Here is a 20,835-nt window from a genome sequence, read left to right as displayed (position 1 = left end):
ACCTAAATAGATCCTTACCATCCAATGCCCATACCCATCCCTAAACACAACCTTCCCACCCAATACCTTTACACACATCTAAATCCTAAAAACACCCTTCCCACCCAATACCCACCCCTAAATGCTATACCCTAAAATACCCTTATCATCCAATACCGTTACCCACCCCTAAACCCTTAAAAGAACAAGTTACTTATCTTAGGTTATGCATTATCTGGTAGAGACAATACTTTCATATAGATTCCCTACTTTTGAATTTCCCAGGAGTCAGACTAGATATGGAAATGTTTGAGTGAGCAGTACCCTTACGTGCCGTCGGGTGGTTCTGTTCGGTTCCACGTGGTGATGTCACGGTCACCTATATAGGCGCCACCAAGGCGCGCGTATGTCAGTTAATTTTCACAACTTTCCACGCCAGAAGTGCAGATCAATAATCTGAACAGACTGGTGTGTGTCCAAACTAGGGCCCTGAAAATGAAGCAACCCTAACACTATAAATATGTCAGCAGAGTGGGGGGACATGGGTGGGTCTGTAAAGAATCTGCAGCTAGATATTGTCTCTACCAGATAATGTGTTACAGAAGATAGGTAACTTGTTCATCTGATAGAGACTTCTGGTTGGGCATTCCTTACCTCTGAACAGATACTCAAGCCATAGCATTCAGTTGGTTGGCTGCAGACAGATTGATTAAACTAAAAGGTCATGCAAGACCGAACAAGTGAAATGCCCATCCCTACGGGCCTGACTGTCCAGGCAGTAGTGTTTGGCAACGTTTGTTGCCTGGCAGACCTCCAGGACTGGAATACCAAAAGCCAAAGCCACAGTAACAGTTTTCCCCAGTTGGAACGGGCCAGAAAGATCTCAGGAGGCTCTTTTTTAGCCAGGGCGTAGCAGATGTTAATACAGAGAACGACCCAGAGCGAAAAGGTTCATTTCTGAATTGCCTTAACTTTTTTAGCTCCTACAAAGCCCACAAGAGTTGGTCGTCCACCCGGAACTCTATTGTACAGTCAAGGTAGAATGCCTACGCTCTATGTGGGTCCAGACGGTAGAGTCAATTCTGCTCTTTAGAGGGATGTGGAGTATAAAAGGTGGGCAGGGTGACAGATTGACCCAAATGAAATGGGGTCAATACCTTAGGAAAGAAAGAGGCCCAGGTGTGAAGCATCACCTTGTCCAGGAATACCATAAAACAGGGTGGCTTGGACAACAAAGTCTGCATCTCACTCTGTTGTTATCGCCACTAGAAAGGTTGCCTTAATGGTAAGCAGCCGGAGGGGACTATTGTGCAATGGCTCAAAGGAAATACACATGAGGTGAGAACCAGGTTCAGATTGCACTGATTTATTACGAAGGGCAAAGAGGGAAACATATGTACAAGCCCTTTCAGGAACCTATTTACAATAGGGGACTTAAATAAGTAGGGTTGATCAGGCAGCTGCAAGAAAGAGGACAGAGCAGAAAGTTAACCCTTGAGAGAGCCAGGAGCAGAGTCTTTCTGGGCGAAGGTAACAATAAAGAGTGGAGTATCAGTAACAGAAGCAGAAAGAGGGTTAGACTTTTCTGTACAATATTTTACACATTTTTTTCCAAGAGCTGGCGTATACCATTTTGGTGGAGGGCCGTCTGACCACCAGAATAGCTTTACCAATTTCGGGAGGAGGGCCAAAAGCGATCAGCTGTTGCCGCTCAATCTCCATATAAGGAGGCAGAGAGTTGACAGGTTCGGTTGGAGGACCCTTCCCTGCTGCTGCAATGGAAGATTATCTCGAAGGGGCAGCCTGATCGCAGGATCGATTCTCATTTTCAGAAGCTCAGGATACCACACTCTGAGCCCAGTCAGGAACCACAAGAATTACTTGAGCCTGGTCATTCGCAATCTTCTCCAGAAGTCTGGGCAGAAGTGGTATGAGCAGAAAAGTATACAGGAGGCTAGAGCTCCACTCACGATGAAAAGCATCGCCGAGCGAAAGCCGCTTTGGAAACTCCAACGTGCAGAACTGCTGACATTGCAGGTTGTCTTCGGAGGCAAACAGATCTAACATTCCCACTGCTGAAAGAGACCTTGCACCACCTATGAGTGGAGACGCCATTCGTGATCCACTAGGCATCAACGACTCAGTTTATCCACCCTGGTGTTCAGAGAACCTGCCAGGTGTTGAACCAACAGGGTAATGCTGTGCTGTTCCAGTCATGTACAGAGACGCAAGGCCTCTTGACAAAGGGTCCACAACCCCAGCCCTCCCTGCTCTTGCACTAACCTCCCCTTGACTGAGGGAAGAAATACTTTAAATGGTAGTCAAATCGCCCGAGCTCCAACAGATTAATGTGGAGTTCAGATTCCGCCGGATCACGGTTTTATAGCTACCACTGCAGGTCCTTTGCAGTTCCTGCTGAGATCTGGAACACATCGTAGATATTATCCTTATGCAGCTTCCAGTATAACACCAGGTCCTACTGCAGAGAACGCCTATGCCATCTGAATTGCCAACAGGATGTAGAATGCCATTGAGGTGCAGCATCCTCAGAGTCATTCTCACCTAAAATCCAGGATAGAGGCTGAAACATCGGTACCAATACCAAAATATCCTGGACTCGCTGCTCGGGAGGATAAGCCCGAAACAGCATTGTGTCCAGAACAGCTCAGATGAAAAGGAGCGTCTGAAAAGGAGTCAGGTGCGACTTTGGCATGTTTATAGTGAACCCCAGTGAATACAAAAGGTGCCTGTAGGTGGAAGACAACAGTCTGGGGTGAGGCTGCCTTCAAAAGCCAGTCGTCGAGGTAGGGGAAGACAAACCCCCAACCTACGCAGATGGGCCACTACCGCAATCACCTTGGTGAACCCCTGACGGGCACTGATAAGGCCAGAGTGGAGTACAGTGAACTGAAAGTGCTCGTGGCCTACCTTGAACTGCAGGTCACCCCCGGGCAGGAAAGGTATGTGAAAATAAGCACCCTGCAAGTTCAAAGCTACTAGCCAGTCTAGCCAAGAAAACAACCCAAATGCCAGTACTGATAAACAATTCTCAACACTTCAAACACTGGCGCAAGATCAATGAATCAATGCAACCATGAGCTAATCAATAGCTTTTATTTTTAAAAGCACCTGTTCTTTTTAATTCATTATTTGCAAAAAGACACAATAGTACTTAACACCAGACAATTTAAATGAAATTTCCACGACAAAAACTATATACAAAACAAGGAAAAATTTGCTCAAATTCTCACTTCATTACACTCACAATCAAACTCATTCATTCATGCAAAACTCTCCATTCATCCAACACACTCAACCTACACACTACAATGTATCCGTTACTAGGGCCACTGCATCCAATCTTACAATTAGTGATGGGCCCCAACAAAGAAACCAAACAAAGCAATCGTTGATGTCTTTTGGTTTGTTTTCTTGGTTAAAAGGGCTCAGCCTTATTGATTTACAGCCACACCCTATATTGTTATATACCAGCCAGTCTAGGGCAGACAAGACCAGAGTGAGCATCTTGAATTTCTCCTTCTGGAGGAAGAGATTGGCAGTTCTGAGGTCTAGAATAGGTTTTCTTTGTTCTTTCTAGGTATCAGAAAGTAGCTGGAATAGCAACCACTGTCTACTTCTGATATCGGAACCCTCTCTATAGCCCCCTTGGCCAGGAGGGCTCTAACTTCCTCTTGGAATAAGACCAAATGGTCCTCCCCCAGCTGTTCTTGATGTGGAGTTAAAGGAGGAGGTAAACATTGGGAAGGAAAGGAGTAACATTTTCAAATGAACTGCAAGACCCATTTGTCTGATGTAGTGGGCTGCCAGTGGAGGGGATGATGTTGGATTCTCCCAATAAATGGGCACCCATGGTCTTGCAGAACCACGCTGGGAGAACTTACAATCTGCAGCTGCCAGAGGGTTGGTGGCAGATGACTTCTGGCCTCCATTCCCATGAGATCGGAATGTTCTGTGCCCACATCCTTACACAACTTAGGAAGCCTGCGCAGGCCGGTGACTGGGGCTGGCATGTTTAAAGCCCCTTCCAAAGCCACAAACATGGCAAAAGGCAGACTAGGCTCGAGGTGTCACTGAGAGGCCCAAGGACTTGGCCATAGCCCGCGACTCCTTGAAGCCCTCCAGGAGTCCCTTCGAAGGGCATGTCCATGAGGTTGGCATGGACATTCCCCGAAAAGCCAGAAGTTCTCAGCCAGGCGAGGCGCCCTTAAGGCCATCGTCTATGAAAATGCTCTGTCCAGCGAGTTAGTCATATCCAGACCACACCTAATTGTGAACTTTGCTGCATCTCTCCCAGCTTAGAAGAGTGTTGTCTGGGTCTCCTCCAGGACCTGTTACAGCACTTTTGCAAATGTTTTCCAAAGGGGTATGGGAGAAAATGCCCAAAAGGCATGCTGTATTTACCACCTGCAATGCTAGACTTACGGAAGAAAACATCTACCTCCCAAGTGCGTTCAGCCTCTTAGATTCCCTGTCCAGGGAAGCACCAGGGAACGTGAAATGGGAAATCGAGGCTAGGACAAGCAAGCTCTCAGTGGTGGGGTGTTGGCTGAGAAAACTAGGATCCTCAGCCAACACCCCAAAGGGCACAGGATCACCCGGGGTACAGCAATGGACCCAGGCTTTGACCAAGTTCCGAAAAGGACATCTGTCAGAGCTTCAATGAAGGGCAAGAGGGTTCGGATGAGGAAACCTCAGACTGAAGCACTTCATTCATACAAAAGGTTCATTTTGACCTGCACAAAGGTCAGCTCCAGGCCCAAGACCTCCGCTGCCCTCTTCACCACCACTGTATAAGACGCTCCCTCCTCCATAGCCACAGTAGGTGGAGAGAGCATACCAGAATCTGGAGAGATGTCCAGACCACTGGCCTCTTCTAGTTCCTCAAACCAGTCTGAATTCTCACCAGGGGTGTATAACTGGTGTTCTAAAGGGTCCAGTGACCCCTCCTACTTATCCCCCATGCCTGTACGCTCCTCAGAATGCCCAGGCAACAACCTAGAGTCACTGGGCTCCGTCGGCGCCAGAATAGATATCGATCGCCACCGTTCTGACTTATAGGGATGAGAATGGGGCTGGCCCACGGGGCACAAGTAGCTTTAGGGACTGCTCCCTCAAAGCCTTCGGAGACATGGCCCGGCAGTCTGAGCATGAGTTTGAGTCGTGGTCGCACTCGAGACACTATAAGCACACAAGGTGCGGGTCGGTAACAGACATGACACAGTAGCAGCTGCCACTCAGTTTTAAACCTACCTTTCTAGAGAACATTCCCTCGACACCCAAGACAAAATCTTCGACAAAGTGTTGAAAAATGTCTGCCAAAAAGAGACAGAGGGGTAAGTTTTCTCCGGATCTGCGCTAACTTGAACGGAAAGAAACAAACTGATGTCTGAATGCTTGTGTGGTGCCAATATAGGTCACCACGACATCCGATGCTGATGACATCACACATAGCCGAATTAAAAGCCACTAAATGGCGTGCCGGGGTACTGCTCCCGCAAAAGTTTCCAGATCCACTCCGATGGCTAGAAAACTTAAAGGTAAGGAATCTGCAGCTAGAAGTCTCTATCAGATTGGTTATTTAAGGACAAGGGAGAGGACAAAGACCAAAGTAGGATCAAAAGGAAAATGACAACACCAAGACAAGTATAAAATGAACAAGTCACTTACCTTCAGTAACGCTTTTCTGGTGGATATAGTATCTGCCTGTGTATTACTCCCCTTATGAATATCCCCTGCGCCAGCATTCCGTGGAAATGTTTCCTAGCTCTCCGCGCTGACGAGGTCGTCACAATGCCATGGCTCCACACGTGGCTTCGCATGACTTCACCGGAGCCATAAGAGGAACACGTTGGTGTGATGACGTCAGTTCCATCCATTTTTTCCGTGCCACAGAGGCAAAACGGGCGGACCGACCATAGAGACAATGCACACACAAATACACACAGCGTAAAGTGAAATAGGAAATCAAAGAAAGTAAACATTTCCTATAAACCTAAAAAGGTCAAAACGGAGGCAATATAAATTTCAACATGAAACAACCATATTAATCAATACCTCTTTAAGTTATAAATGGATGGACAATGGGGAGGCGGGTGGGTCAGTATGGAATCCACAGGCAGATACTGTATCCACCAGAAAAAGCATTACTGAAGGTAAGTAACTTGTTCTTCTGATGGACACATCTGCCTGTGGATTCCTCACCTTATGAACAGCAGTCCGATCCCCGGAGGAGGGTGTCCACCCTTCTATACCAAAAAGTCCTTCAAAACAGAGCGCGCAAAATGGCCGTCCCTCCTCACTTCAGAATCTAAGCAGTAATGCTTCGCGAATGTGTGAAGTAAGGCCCCCAAGTTACGGCTTTACAGATGTCCAATACAGGAACACCCCTGGACAAAGTAGAAGTAGATGATTTAGCCCAGGTGGAATGAGCTCTAATACCTAACAGGAGGCTCCTTACCAGCAAGGGAGTAGCATATCTTGATGCACAAGATGATCCACCTGCATGAAGTGCGCTTGTGTACTGCCTTGCCCTTCAAACGACCATCATATCCAACAAAGAGTTGATCATCTTGATGAAAGTCCTTTGTTCTGTCCAAATAGAAGCTAATCTCCCTCTGTGGATCCCAACAATGATGTCTCTCCTCCTCCTTGGAAGGATGAGGGGAGGATAAAAAGTAGGAAGGGTAATTGACTGTCCTAGAAGGAAGGGAGTTACCACCTTAGGCAGAAAAGCAGCCCTGGTCCTGAGTACCATCCTTTCAGCATGTATGGTCAGAAAAGGTGGCTTTGAACTCAAAGCCTGAAGCTCACTCACCCTCCTAGCCGAAGTGATAGCCACTAGAAAGACCGTCTTGAATGTCAGTAACCTCAAAGGACAAATATGCATAGGTTCAAACGTGGAACCCAATAAAAAAGTTAACATCAGATTTAAATCCCACTGGGGCATAATTAAAGGAGTGGGCGGAAACACGTTAGTAAGCTCCTTAATGAACCGTAAGACTATTGGAGACCTAAAAATAAAAGGTTGATCAGGCAAACAAAGAAATGCCGACAAAGCCGACAAATATCATTTAACAGTGGCTGCAGCTCAACCCTACTGAGCCAAATGAAATGAAAAACAAAGAAAATCAGAAAGATGTGCCTTCAAATGATCAATAGATTTCTCTCCACATCATCTAACTAATTTCGACCACCTATATGGATAGATAGACTAGGTGGAGTGTCGCCGGGCCGATAATATAACATCCACCACGTCAGGCGGAAGAGAAAAAGAATTCAGGTTGCCCCGTTCAATCTCCAGGCATGATGGTGCAGGCTCTGGAGGTGGGGGTGTAGAACCTGCCCCTTTGACTGCGAGAGGAGGTCTACCCAGAGAGGGAGACAAAGCGAAGGGTGCGACGAGAGGTGAAGAAGGTCTGTGTACCACACACTTCTTGACCAATCCAGGGCGATCAATATAACTTGGGCCCGGTCTTGGCGATTCTTCCTCAGAACCAGAGGAATCAAGGGTATGGGAGAAAACGCATAAAGGAGTTGTGAGCTCCAACTCAACTGAAACGCATCCACCAACGCTCCCTGCATCGGAAACTGGAAACTGCAGAATGACGGGCAGTGCGCGTTCTTGAGAGTGGCAAACAGGTCCACCCGAGGAGTTCCCCCACGTCCTAAAGATGTATTGAACTACTTCCGGATGAAGCCTCCACTCGTGGTCGGCGGACAACTGCCGACAGACTGTCCGCACGCACTTCAGCACCCCCGCCAGATGATTTGCCATCAAGCAAATCCACTGGTCCTGAGCCAGGACCAGAGCCACAATGCCTCCCTGCAGAGACGGGTACGGCCCTACTCCTCCATGCTTTTTGACGTACCACATTGCGGCAGTGTTGTCCGTCAGGACTTGAACCGACTGACCGCGAAGGGAGGGAGAAAGGCCTTGATCGCCAAATGTATCGCCTGCAATTCCAGAAGATTGATATGAAACAATTTCTCCTCTGTAGACCAAAGACCCTTGATCTCCGGATCCTCCAGATGAGCAACCCACCCTAGGGTAGAGGCATCGGTTATCACTGTGGCCACCGATGGAGGAAGGTGGAAGGGCTTTCCTCGAGACAGATTGCCCTCCACGCTCCACCAAGACAGAGCTGGTGCAGCTTCTCTGGAGATCCTGACTGATTGTATGAGATCTCAGTTTTGCTGATACCACTGCCTGCGGAGACACCCCTGGAGCGCCCTCACATGCCAGCGTGCATGATTGACCAACAGAATGCAGGAAACAAACAGACCGAGCAGGCAAAGGACCTTCAGAACTGGGACCACCGCTCCATTGAAAAACTAGGGAATCATTTCCTGAATATCGAGAATCCTTTGTGGAGGCGGGAAACCATGACACACAGTGGTATCCAGTGCCTCCCCTATGAACAGGTTGTGCTGAGAGGGCACAAGGTGAGACTTGGAAATCGAAAAACCCAATTTGTACAACAGCTGGGTTATAATCTGCAGATGATGGCGCACTATCTCTGGAGACTCTACCTTCAACAGCCAGTCGTCCAGGTAGAGGAAAACTGGAATCCCCGACCTCCTGAGATGGGCAGCCACCACTGCCATCACCTTGGTGAAGACTCGAGGTGCAGTAGTAAGACCCAACGGAAGGACCGCAAACTGGTACTGTTGCGATCCAACCGTAAAATTTAGATACTTCCTGTGCGAATTCAGGAAAGGGATGTGGAAATACGCATCCTGCAAGTCGTTGGACACCATCCAGTCCTCTTGTTGCAGCGCTTGAAGAGCCTGCGCTAGGGTGAGCTTCTTGAACCTCTCCTGTTTGAGAAACAGATTCAAGATTCGGAGGTCCAGGATAGGACGTAATCTGCCATCCTTCTTGGCGATCAGGAAATAACGGGAGTAGCAACCCTGACCCCTTTCCTGCTCCGGAACCATCTCTTTTTTGTAACAGGGTAAGAACCTCCTTCTGAAGGAGAAGCAAATGATCCTACGTGCAAAACCCCTGGCAGGAGGGTAAGGAGGAGGGAATTCTCTGAAGGTAAGGGCTTACCCATTTTCTACAAGATCTAAAACCCAAAGGTCCGAAGTTATTATTTCCAATCTTATAGAAAATTGTTAAACGACCTCCCACGGGATCCACATGATCAAGGATGGTGGATCTAGGGCTTCTTTCCTGCATTACCGGGAGGCGTTGGGGAGGTAGAGGAGGAGGAGGAAGAGGGTTGCCGTCCGGCTCCACAAAGGCAACCTCTGCCTTTACCCCTGTAGGTCCTATACAAGGGGTTCTGCTGCTGTTACTGAGGCTATCTGGATCCACGAAAGGAAGTCTTCCCAAAACCATGGTAACATGGTTATATCCGTAGCCTCTTGCCTGAGTCTGCAGACCCAAAGACCTTGCTGTAGCCTTACTGTCCTTAAATCTTTGCAGGCAGAGTCAGCCTCTTCACCAAAAAGTTTGAACCATCAAATGGCAAATCAATGTTTTTTTTTTAAACAATTTTTATTGCAGCATCAAAGTTACACAGCTTACACATTTCCCAGCCAGTTTCCACATTTCGCCCACCCTCCGATCGTTCCGTCTGCATTACACGGCCATTCAGCCCACATCCCGGAGGCAGGGCGGCAAAAATCTCCGACCTGGGATGGCGCTAAATGATAGAACAATTATGTGAGCAACAACTCAATATCCATCATGGCCGGTCCATCAGATGTCGCTGCTTTTTCAATACCTGTTCCCCCCCTCCCCCAACCGCAAACCAATATCACTCCCCTCCGAGGAAGCTCCAAGGTATAACGATTCGGATCAGCACCCTCCCTCCCCTCAGGGAAACAGGGCAGAGTCAGCCCGCTTAACTGCAGCAACTCGTGGCCTTCGCGCATTGTGATCGCCTTCTAAACTCCCTAGGAGCCCCCCCCCCCCCCCCCATGCCCACCCTCTCCCACCCAAAAAACCGCTGGTGTGTGCCAACTGCCAGAATATGAAATCTTGGTGTAGGAGCTAAGGGAACAACACTCAGGCAACTGTGCGCCAACCCGGAATGCATCATTCACTTCACTCTTCCCCGCTCTCCTCCTGCGATCTGTAGTCCCCCAACACTTGCACTAGACATTCCCACGCACGTGCCACCTCTAGTTCCCTCTCATCCGCCGTGCACGTTGCCTGTCTAAGCCGGATCAGACTTTCAGTCTTGGCCCATTTACTCAATTCCACCGCCCACCGCCTACTAGAAGGGCCCTCCTTCGACTTCCAGCGCCATGTTAGCTCTCTCTGAGCCAGTATTAACCCCATGTCAATAAACTTGTTAGTAACCTTCGTCTTCCTCGTGTGGGGAAACCATAGCAGTAGGCAGGCGGCTTTGTCAAAGGTCACCTGTCTCTCTGTTACTTCATTCAGGAGCTCACCCACGTCAGTCCAGTATGATCCCAGTTTTGGGCAGTCCCAGAACATGTGGTCCAGTTCCGCCCCCAGAAGAAGACACCTGAGGCAAGCCGCCCACACCACTCTGAAATGCCTCTGTATCCTACCCGGAGTAAGATAGGCCCTATGGACCACAAAGAAGTGCACCTGCTGAAAGCGTGCATTTCTGCAGCCCTTCCCCGCTCTCTGCAGGAGGTGGCCCCACTTTGGATCCGGAATGGGCTTCCCTATACTTTCCCCTCACTTCTGCTTCAGACCAGGAAGGGTTGTCAGTCCTTCATGGAGCATGCGCGATTGGAGACATGTGATCGCTTTGACCGTCCCTGCAGCCATCACGACATACTGGCAAGCCAGTGTGGTCGCCGGTTCTCCCTGCCCTTCGCCCCAGTGCCTCCTAATCGCTGCCGTAACTGCCATGTGCAAGAGAAAATTCCCTGCTGGTACCCCAAAATGGTCGTGCACCGCTTGGAAGGGCAGTAGTTCTCCCTCGGCGTACAAGTCGCCTATCACCTGGAGTCCTAACTCTTCCCATTCCGAGAGGGGGGTCCAATCCCCTCCATGCGGCAGTGCCGTCAGCATGCCCAGGGGTATCTCCGGGGCATACGGGTGTACCACTCCTGCACGTTTTCGGCTTCTGTTCCAGCATAACCGCAACGTTTTTTCCTCGAGTGTCAGATCCCGAACATCCAGCCGCTGGTTCATAATATATGAAAGGACATGTCTCGGGACCCCCTTCCCCCTGTGTTGGTCAGGTCCCCGAAATTCCCTCGCCACTTGTTGCGTAAGGATCTGTAGCTGTGCCGCCAAATAATAAAGTTCGAAATCAGGGACCGCCATCCCTCCATCGAGTTTCGGTCTATGCAATGTGTCCAGTGCTACTCGTCTTCTCCCGGTCCCCCAGATGAATCCAGTGGTAGGGTCCGCAGGTCCTTGAAGAACCGAGGCGGGACCCAGATAGGCAAGGTCCTAAAATAATACAGGAGGCGTGGCAGTGCCACCATTTTGAGCAGTGCTACTCTCCCTACCGCCGCCAGCAGGAGCGTGGCCCAGAACACCATCGAGCCCCGCAGGGCTCTCATGCACTGACCCAAGTTCCCTTCCAGCAACCCCTCAGAAGTGTGATAGATCCTAACCCCCAGATAGGTGAAACAGGAGTCTTCCCAGATCACGTCCGCCGGTAACGATGGTTGTGGCGTCCCCGCTCTCAATGGGAAAAGGCAAGTCTTACGCCAATTCACCTTGAGACCCGATAGGGCTCCGAACCCCGTAAGCGCATTCATTGCTCTCCTCAGTGCCCCCTCCGCGTCCTCCAAGAACAGCAAAAGATCATCCGCGTAAAGCGATATATGATGTCGCTCGTCTCGACATATGATCCCTTCATGTATCAGCCCCGACCGAGCTCGAATCGCCAATGGTTCTATCGCTAAGGCAAACAGTAGGGGTGACAATGAGCATCCCTGTCGCGTACCTCTCTGGACCGGGTACGCAGAGGAGATCACCGAGCCCATTCGCACCCTGGCAGTAGCCGAGGAGTACAACACCCTCGTCCAGCGCCGGAACCCAGACCCGAGGCCAAACCTCCCCAATACCTCGTCCAAGTAGCCCCATTCCAGACTATCAAACGCTTTTTCTATGTCAATGGATAGTACCGCGGCCACTCGCCCGGATCCATCTCACCACCCAGTACTCGCACTAGTCGGCGGATATTAGCTGAGGTGTTCCGAGTGGGGATAAAGCCAGCCTGGTCTCCGTGCACCAATGATGTCATGTGCGGCTGCAATCTGGTGGCCAGGATACGGCTCAAGATTTTATAATCCACCGTCAACATAGACAGCGGCCTATAAGAGGTCACATCCGTACTATCCTTACCCGGTTTCAGCAGGGGCACAACCAGCGCTTCCCTCATCGAGCCGGGTAGCTGGCCCAGTTTCAACGCCTCATTGTAGACTTCCAATAACTGGGGCGCCAAGATGTCCACAAATTGGGCATAAAATTCCACCGGAAGGCCATCTACCCCCGGTGTTTTCCTCCGTGCCATGTGCTTGATAGCCCCCCTAACCTCCGCCAATGTGATCACATCGCCCAGGGTCTTAGCGTCATCATCGAGCTGTGGAAAAGCGACCTCCGCCAGGTAACCGGAGAGGTCAGTACCCTCCAACTCCAAGCGGCTCTGGTACAGGGTCTCATAATACTTAGTAAAACGAGAGAGGATTGCCCCCTGTGAATAAACAGTATCCCCTGACTCCAACCGCACACTCATTATTGCACACCCCCGCGGTTCTGGGCTTGCTAGCCGCACCAACAGTCTGCCCACCTTGTCGCCCTCCGCGTGGACCCTTGCCATGTATTGCCTATAGTCATAGCATCTCAGCCTCTCGGTCACCGATGCCACTAATTCTTTAGCCTCCAGGAGTCGTGTCTGCAGTGCCCCCCGTTCCGGTCTCTGCCTCTCCACCTCCCTTAAGGAATCTTCTGCTTTCCTGACCTCCTCCAGTACCACCTTCCTTTCTCCAGTGTGTTTCCCAATACAGAGGCCTCTCATGACCACCTTGAATGCGTCCCATTCCAATCCCCTAGTAGAGGCCGTTCCCTTATTAGCCGCAAAGTATGACCCCGCCCCCTCACGGACCACAGATTGGAAGGCCTGATCTTCTAAGGTGTCCGGGTTTAGACGCCAATTAGGAATCGCAGTCCTCACCCGCTGCCATTGGAGGGAGAGCAGCTGGGGGTTGTGGTCAGAAATAGTCCTAGCTAGGTACTCAGTGTGCTTTGCTAAAGAGGCAGTGGTGGGGTCGCAGAGGATCGTATCAATCCTGACATGCAGCTCGTGAAGAGCTGAGAAGAAGGAGTAGTCCCTGTCCTCAGGGTGTTGTCCCCGCCACACATCAATCAGTTCCCATTCAGCCTGCCAATCGCTCCTATGCTTCGCCACTCTGCGCACCGGGGATGTAATCAGTGGGGGGTGGGATCTGTCCAGGGTGACATCAGTGATAGAGTTAAAATCGCCTCCCAGTATGACCTGCCCTGCCAGATACTGAGCCAGTAGGCCCGAAATGGAGTCAAAAAAGCGGGGTTGGTCAGAGTTCGGGGAGTAGATACAGCAGAGCGCCACTTCTCTACCATAGAGTCTTCCTGCTACCCCTACATATCTACCTTCCGGGTCAATCGTCTGGCTCGTCACCTGGAAGGGAACCCCCGCCCGCACCCAAATCAATACCCCCCCTCGCAAACGCAGAATATGCTGTGCCAAACACTTGCCCCCTCCATCGCCTCTGGAGCACCGCACATTCCAGCTTAGTAAGATGAGTCTCTTGGAGCATCGCAATCTGAACTCCACGGCGCACCAGGTATGCATGCACTTTGTGGCGTCGGGACAGGGTGTGGAGTCCCCGTACATTCCATGTGACGCACTTCAGCTCAGGCATCGTCCCCATTGCTACCCTTCAGGTTCCCTGACTCAGCCGCAGCTCGCCAGCACACACCAGCAACAAAAGTACCCACCCCCCAAACACCCCCCAAAACCCCCAACACCCAGTCCCCCAGGACAGGAACCAGCAACAGCGCCATAGCCCCCATCCAAACCTCACACATCAAACGAACAAATCTACCCTGCAGTAGCCACTGCAGGCTGCCTTAAGGGCAGTAGGAGCGTGGTCGCGACCCGATAAGCGGCAGCCCTCGCCCCCTCCCTCCGCCCCACTATCCCCTCCCCAGTGGCCTGGGTCCGTTACCGTGCTCTAGAAGGATACCATGAAGTCCATCTTCTACCATAGGTGGCTGCGCCCCGCACTGCACTCCGGGGGTCGAGCAAGTCACAAATAATCCGCCGAACGGGGAGTCACCTCCGGCCCCATGTTACTATCAACATCTGAAATCTCAGTCCCAGACTGTCTCTTGTCGTCCTCAGATGCAGAACCTTCTATGAGCACCTCCTTTCTCGACCCCGTGATGGTCGCCGTCGCCTCTAGGGCCCCTTGTCTGTCCGCCGCCAACTGTGCAAGCAGCAGGGCCTGCTGGGTCTTATGCCGTTTCCAGAGACGTTGAGATTAGCGTACCCTCGCCGGCATAGACCGGTCACTCTCAGCCTTATGCCTGCGATCAGTACCCGCTCTGTAGGTCTCTAGCCAGGTCCAGGCCTCGTCAGGCGTTGTAAAAAACTGAGTCGAGCCATCCAGGATAATCCGTTGTTTAGCCGGGAACAGTAAGGAATATTGGATCCCTTCGGTTCTGAGCTTCTTCTTGACCGCTAGAAAAGAAGCCCTAGCTCTCTGGATTTCCTGGGTATAGTCCGGGAAGATAGTCACCGAACTGTTCTCCACTTTGAAGGGGCCCAGCGTCCGCGCATTCTGGATCAGCAGATCCCTGTCTTTGTAGTGGAGTAAGCGGGCCACCACCGGCCTAGGAGGGCCCCCCAACGATGGCGGCCTGGCCGGGACTCTGTGTGCCCTTTCAGGGTGAAGAAGGGGGAGAGGCCCTCCGGGGCCACCTGTGTCTTGAACCAGTTCTCCAGATATGCGATCATGTCCGCCCCTTCAATTTTTTCTGGCAGGCCGACCACACGCACATTATTGCGCCTGTTCCTACTTTCAGCATCCTCTGCCCTTTTCTCAAGAGCTGATAGCCGTTGCAGTGCGCCCTCCAACTTCCGCTCCACAGTTACTACCGCCGGTTTCAGTTCTTGCACCGTCGATTCAGTGTCCTTCACCCGGTCCACCAGCTTCGAGTGATCCGCCTTCAGGAGGCCCAACCCCGTCGCAACCTGTGCTATGTCATTATGGAGGGATACTTTGGTTGCCGTAATGGCGTCCAGGATCTGGTCCAGACGCTTGCCCAGTCTCGTTTCCGCTTCTGAGCCCCCCATCGCCTCTTCACCTGTCGGGGCGACAGTCTGCGGTGCCTCGCTCCCTTCTGCAGTTCCAGGCTTCATCGCACCGGCCTCACCTCACACCGTTCCGCGGAACAGCGCCTTCCAGTGAGATTCTCCGCTTCAGACGCCCGTAGGGCTCCTCTATATTTCGGCCGTACTCGCCGGCAGTTGCGCAGTTGGGTCCTCCACAGTCAGCTCCTCTGTACCCAGAACAATCCACCCAGCCTCCGCAGCTCCACTATACTCACAGGCCCCCCGAGAGCCAGGCAGACGCATGGACTCCAGACCGGTCACTAACATCCGGCACGCACTCGGCTCCTGGTCCGCCTCAGATCCCCAAGCACTTGCACCGGCCGGCCTCTAAATCCTCCTCACTCCACCTCAGCCGAGGATAGAGGCTCCAGAAAGAGGCCCCCTCCGCCTCAACAAGTCCAGGGCCCGCACTCTGAAGCCCTTCGTTAGCCCCCTCCACCACGAGCCGGTGGCTCCTCGCCTGGGATCCCCCCGACTGGGCTGGGCACCCCACTGGTGTCGTCTCACCTTCCGTGGCCCCGCGGTCCTTTCCACGACCCAGTATTCCCAGAGTTCCTTGGGCAGTTCCGCCCGCGTCTGGGACCTCTCGGTTCTCCGCACCACAGATCACCAGCCACAGGTGCCGTCCCAATAGTGGGCCACGCAGCAACCGTCCATGCACTCCGTGCGGTGGAGGGAGATCGGGGCACCACGTATACTTGGAGGCGGGTTCCGTTCAGTTGGTTAACGGTCCAGCGTTCCCCACACGCCACTGCGCCTTTCCGTGGCTCCACGCGGCGAGGCGGTTTCCCGCCGGTACTCCGCTCCCTGGGCCTCACCTCTAGAGCAGCAGCTATCGGATGAGCCCTCGTCCGGGCCGTCCCGTATGTTGGCCCACCTTCCGGCCGGCTGGTCTCTTCAGCCACGCGGGTGGACACCGCGTGGCTCCTCAATGCCTCCCCGGGGCTCCCCGTCTCCGCCAACGCGGGTTGGCTCCGCTAGGCGTGCTCAATCGTCCAGGGGCAGTCCTGTCCAACTCGGGTGATCGCCGGACGAGCCACGGTCGCACCAGGGGCACCTCTCTCACTCGGCGGCCCTCCTCAGCCCAGCTGGGCGGTGCATACGATCACAAGGGGGGTCGCTGCAGGCCAACGCGGCCCCCCGGTCTCCTGCGAGGTTCCTTGCTCACCTCCGGCCCATGGTGGTCCCTTACATTCCGCTCTACGCCACAGATGCGGCCGGCGCAGGTGGGCTCTGGCCGGTCTGCAAATAGTGGTCACTACCAACCAGGGCTTGCTCCGAGCCTCTGCCGGGCCCCGATCCTCATCCAGGGGTCATCGCTGCTCCCCGAGTGCCAGCCCGGCGTCCGCCATCTTAATGCTCAGGTCCAGTGTCGCTAGCCACTAGGCGGCATCTGCTGTCCTCCACAGCGGCTTCCCGGGGAGTGCAGATCTCGGCACTGGGCAGCCGCCGTCCCTCTCCGGCCTCGCCTCCGCTAGGTAGGTTGCAGATCCCCAGAACAGGTCCGCTCCCTGCAGGGTTATCAGGAAGGGATCGCCGCCATTTTAGGTGCTCCGTCTCGGACTGCCCTGGCTCAAGCGCAGCAAGGAGATCTCCAGCTCTCGAGCTCCTCCAGCCAGGATAACGGGTTCCAACTGTGCCGCCGGCGTTCCGACACAGATCCCACGGTCCCAGGCCAACTTCGACCCCGATTATCAGGATTAATCGGGGGATCGGGCGCGGACCTATCGGCTCACGCCGCCTGCTCCATCGGCGCCTAAGCCACGCCCCTTCCTCAAATGGCAAATCAATGAGAGTAGCCTGCACATCAGGAGAGAACCCAGAAGACCGTAACCATGCATGTCTTCTTGTCGCAATGGAAGAGACCATTACTCTGGCAAAAGAATCTGCTGTGTCCAAGACAGACTGGATGACTTGGCGAGCTGCAGCCAGAGAGTCCGCCAACACTTCACTCAGATTTCCCCTGCCCTCTTCAGACAACTTTGGAAGAAGCTGCTTTGCAAAGTCCATTAAGGCATGAATATATCTGGCCAAGAGACAAGTGGCGTTGGTAGACTTCAGTGCCATACTCGCAGACGAAAAGACCTTTTTCACAGAAAACACCCCTGTAGATTGCTTCGAACAAGAAGCCTGCACCACCAGACTTTCAGGAGAGGGGTGAGAAGAAAGGAAAACCAGATCTCCAGGAGCAGGTCTATTCCTTCTTGAGACTGACCTAGAAACAGCAGGAGCCGAAAAAGGGTTGCGCCACACATCGAGGATTGGCTCCGTCAGAGCATCATTGAATGGCAAAAGTGGTTCAACCACCGAAGATGGGGAACGAAGCACCTCAGTAAGAAGATTAGGCTTATACTTCGCAACAGGAAGCTACAAATCCAACAGTTCCGCAGCCTTCCTAATAACCAAAGGATAAGGAGCAACATCCTTCAAGGGAGATGCCTTTTGAGAAGCAAAGTCCCACTCCGGAAGGTGTCAAGCCCACTTGCCTCACACAAGTCTTCAAACACATCTTCTGTGTCATATACCTCTCCTTCCTCCCTCTCTTCAGCCTGGTACTGCTCCTCTTCCAATAATCTCTGCGCCTCACTCCTCGAGCGCATCTTCGGTTGCGGCATTGGCGGCGGCACACGCGGCGTCGACAGCTCCGGGTGCAGCGTCGAAGGTGGCTCCACTACTGTGCTGATCGAATCCGAGAGGCTTCACGGGATGGAGCTGGGGACTGACCATACTGTGTCGACATCCTCGGAGCCGGGAAAGGGCCAGGACAGCGTCGCTGGCATGAACGGCATAAAGGAGGCCTGAGGATACTGGTGAGCACACCCAAATTATATGCCAAAGGACCCTTGGGACCTGAAGGAGCACCAGTGGGGTAAGAGGCCCTGGCGGACATGCCATACATCGCATTCAGAAAATGCGATGGATCCAGACCCGGCGGGGGAAACTGAGGGTATGAAGCCGGTTCGACATCTGAACGAGGTACCTCTGGAATCGGAGCCGCTGGAGCGACAGGTGGAACAGCCGGAGCCAAAGGAACCTCATCATCCGCCGGATTTGACACACCCTCTGGAGTCGGTGGGAATCTCGGCGTCGTCGCTTGCTCGGGAGTTCCCTTATAGGAAGGAGATCGAGCCGGAGTCGTCTGAGGGGACACTGAAGGAGAAAGCAAGTCCTTTTCTCGAAGTCTAGCAGGAGAAGGCGACCTCGACACCACAGACTTCGAGGATCGGCCCCGAGAAGCAAGTCTCCTCTTCTTCTTATGTTTCCTCTTGGAGTCGTGCGACGTCGAAGACCTGGACTTCGACCTTTTTCGACCCCTTTTTTCCCTTGGCCATGTAAAGCTTGGCTTTTCACTACTTCAACTCCTTAGGATTCATCTTCAAGCGCGAAGAACATCTCTCAACGTCGTGATCTGAAGATAAACACCAAAGGCAATCTTCATGCGGGTCAGTAATAGACATATATTTACCGCACTCGTTGCAGGGCTTAAAATCTGACTTCCTCGGAGCAGACATGACAAAAAATTACAAAGTATCCAAACTAAGTATGGAGAGTCCCAGAAAAATAAATTTGCGTTGACAGCGAGGAAATAAGGGAACTGACGTCATCACGCCGACGTGGTCCTTTTATGGCTCCGGTGAGGTCATGCGGAGTCACGTGCGGAGCCATGGCATTGTGACGACCTCGTCGGCGCGGAGAGTTGGAAAACATTCCCGCGGAATCCTTGCGCCAGGGATATTCATAAGGTGAGGAGTCCACAGGCAGATGTATCCATCAGAAATGATATGTTGGTAAATGGGGAATGAGATATCAGGAGAGGAAGGGCGTGCCATGGGTACTTGTCAAAAGATCTGTTAAGAGTCAGACTAAGTTCCACAAGTTGTATGAACCAAAGAGAATCAAGTAAGTGAAAACAAACGTGGCTATTTTTTTAACAGTGGCTGCATGTGGAGCATGGATACGTTGGTCGACTGACCCTCTAGGCTCATACCTCAAGAATTATCTCCATCCATTCTAGAAGGGTTGACACCTTGCTACTCAGTGAGGAGGAGAAAAGGAAAATATGTCCTCCCACTTCGTAGAAAGACTATGTCATCCACTAATATGTGTTTAGTTTCCTCCTTCGGATTGTGCTTGGACTTTTATCACTGAAATTTGTTATACCACCTGCTTTCACCCTCTTACCTTTAGTACCCTTTAGAGCACTGCTCATCCCCATTGGGGCCTTGCTTGAACTCTAGATTATGTATGCCAACACCCTCTAACATGTTTCGCCTTTCTTTAATGTTTTACTCTTCTTTAAGAGGGGAGATGTGTTACACTCTTTCCCTGATGGTTTCTCCTCCTCTCACCTGCTCCCTTCACCTCCTCTCCCACCTGTCCTTGGTATGCCCCATTTAGAACCCTGAGAGGGAGTTTGGATTAGAATGTTGGGATTTGGCTCAGTCTGTGGCGCGCCTGGGGATACTGGATGTACTTCAATATATATGGATCTGCTTACTTACAATTGTGTTGTCCATTACCACAATATCTTTCACTCTTACCATACAAATGCAAATCCAGCATCAGCAATAACTAAACCACTCTTAATAGTATTCCATTAGTGCAAACATCCTCACTTCAAGTCAGTGTGGAGCCCTGCACGTTCTACCTACAAATCATTGATTTTAGGTGTGCTAGTCTAATTAGTTCAATCAAATTAAAACAAATACAGTACCCACCAGAATGCATTAAGGTATTACACAAAGGTATAGGACTGGAAACAGTGGAGGTGGTCAGCCTATGTAAAATAAACACATTTCATCTAGACACAGTTCTCTTTACTACCTCTTCTTATAAGTAACTTTTTTTACAAGTTAAAAAGAAGATGTTAATTTCTTTCAGTGTCATACAAAGCAATACCTGAATATTTATGCTGGCATACCTTCATCTAGTGTGGATGAGGCCTCTTCGGGCAACACAGCTTCCACTTCTCCAGATTCAGAGCCACAGTCCGAGCTGACCAGCAGGGCAGAATCCAAACCACTGCCTTTCAAACTAGGCCTACAGGAAAAGCAAACAGGGTGAATGACCCGAAGATTAAGACATTTTATATGTCTTCCAATCAAATATTTCATTATCATCTCAACAATAATCAAATATAGTTCCAATTAACGAGATTGTGGTGCAGTTACAGATTTCCTTATAGAAGGGAGCAGAATTACTTCCTTGTTATAGCATGTCTAAAAGGTTTACTTTTGCTTTGTCAAAGCATATTTTCCGCTTTCAACCATTGGATTCAATATGGTTCAAAATGTTGCCTTTACCCTAAAGTACTTCAAGCTCATTATTGCACAGAACTGTACCTGCTTTATAAAGTGGAACCTGAGAAAAGATAACAACAACTTGTAGAGTCATCAATCTGTACACAAATCTTACTACTTTAACAAGAAAGAACACTCCTAAATATCATTGGGTTTCAGCAAGCAAATAAATTATATGTACGAATTACAGATTGATATTTAATAAAAATTCTCAC

At 51.3% G+C, this 20,835-nt stretch overlaps 1 protein-coding gene across 6 annotated transcripts in view; it reads right to left on the bottom strand.

The window, feature by feature from the left end:
• Positions 1 to 20,835, bottom strand: part of TRIM37 (tripartite motif containing 37) — a 1,151,903-nt gene that overhangs the window by 138,947 nt on the left and 992,121 nt on the right. For all 6 annotated transcript variants that reach the window (XM_086954978.1, XM_086954980.1, XM_086954981.1 and 3 more), the window contains exon 22: positions 20,242 to 20,360. In XM_086954978.1, the coding sequence (XP_086811104.1) occupies positions 20,242 to 20,360 (119 nt within the window). The remainder of the gene's footprint in view (positions 1 to 20,241; positions 20,361 to 20,835) is intronic.

Source organism: Lissotriton vulgaris, chromosome 2_1 (assembly GCF_964263255.1).
Source record: "Lissotriton vulgaris chromosome 2_1, aLisVul1.2, whole genome shotgun sequence".
NCBI classification, from domain to species: domain Eukaryota; kingdom Metazoa; phylum Chordata; class Amphibia; order Caudata; family Salamandridae; genus Lissotriton; species Lissotriton vulgaris.
Note: the sequence above shows the minus strand (reverse complement) of the source record. Positions and strands in the feature narration are given on the sequence as shown.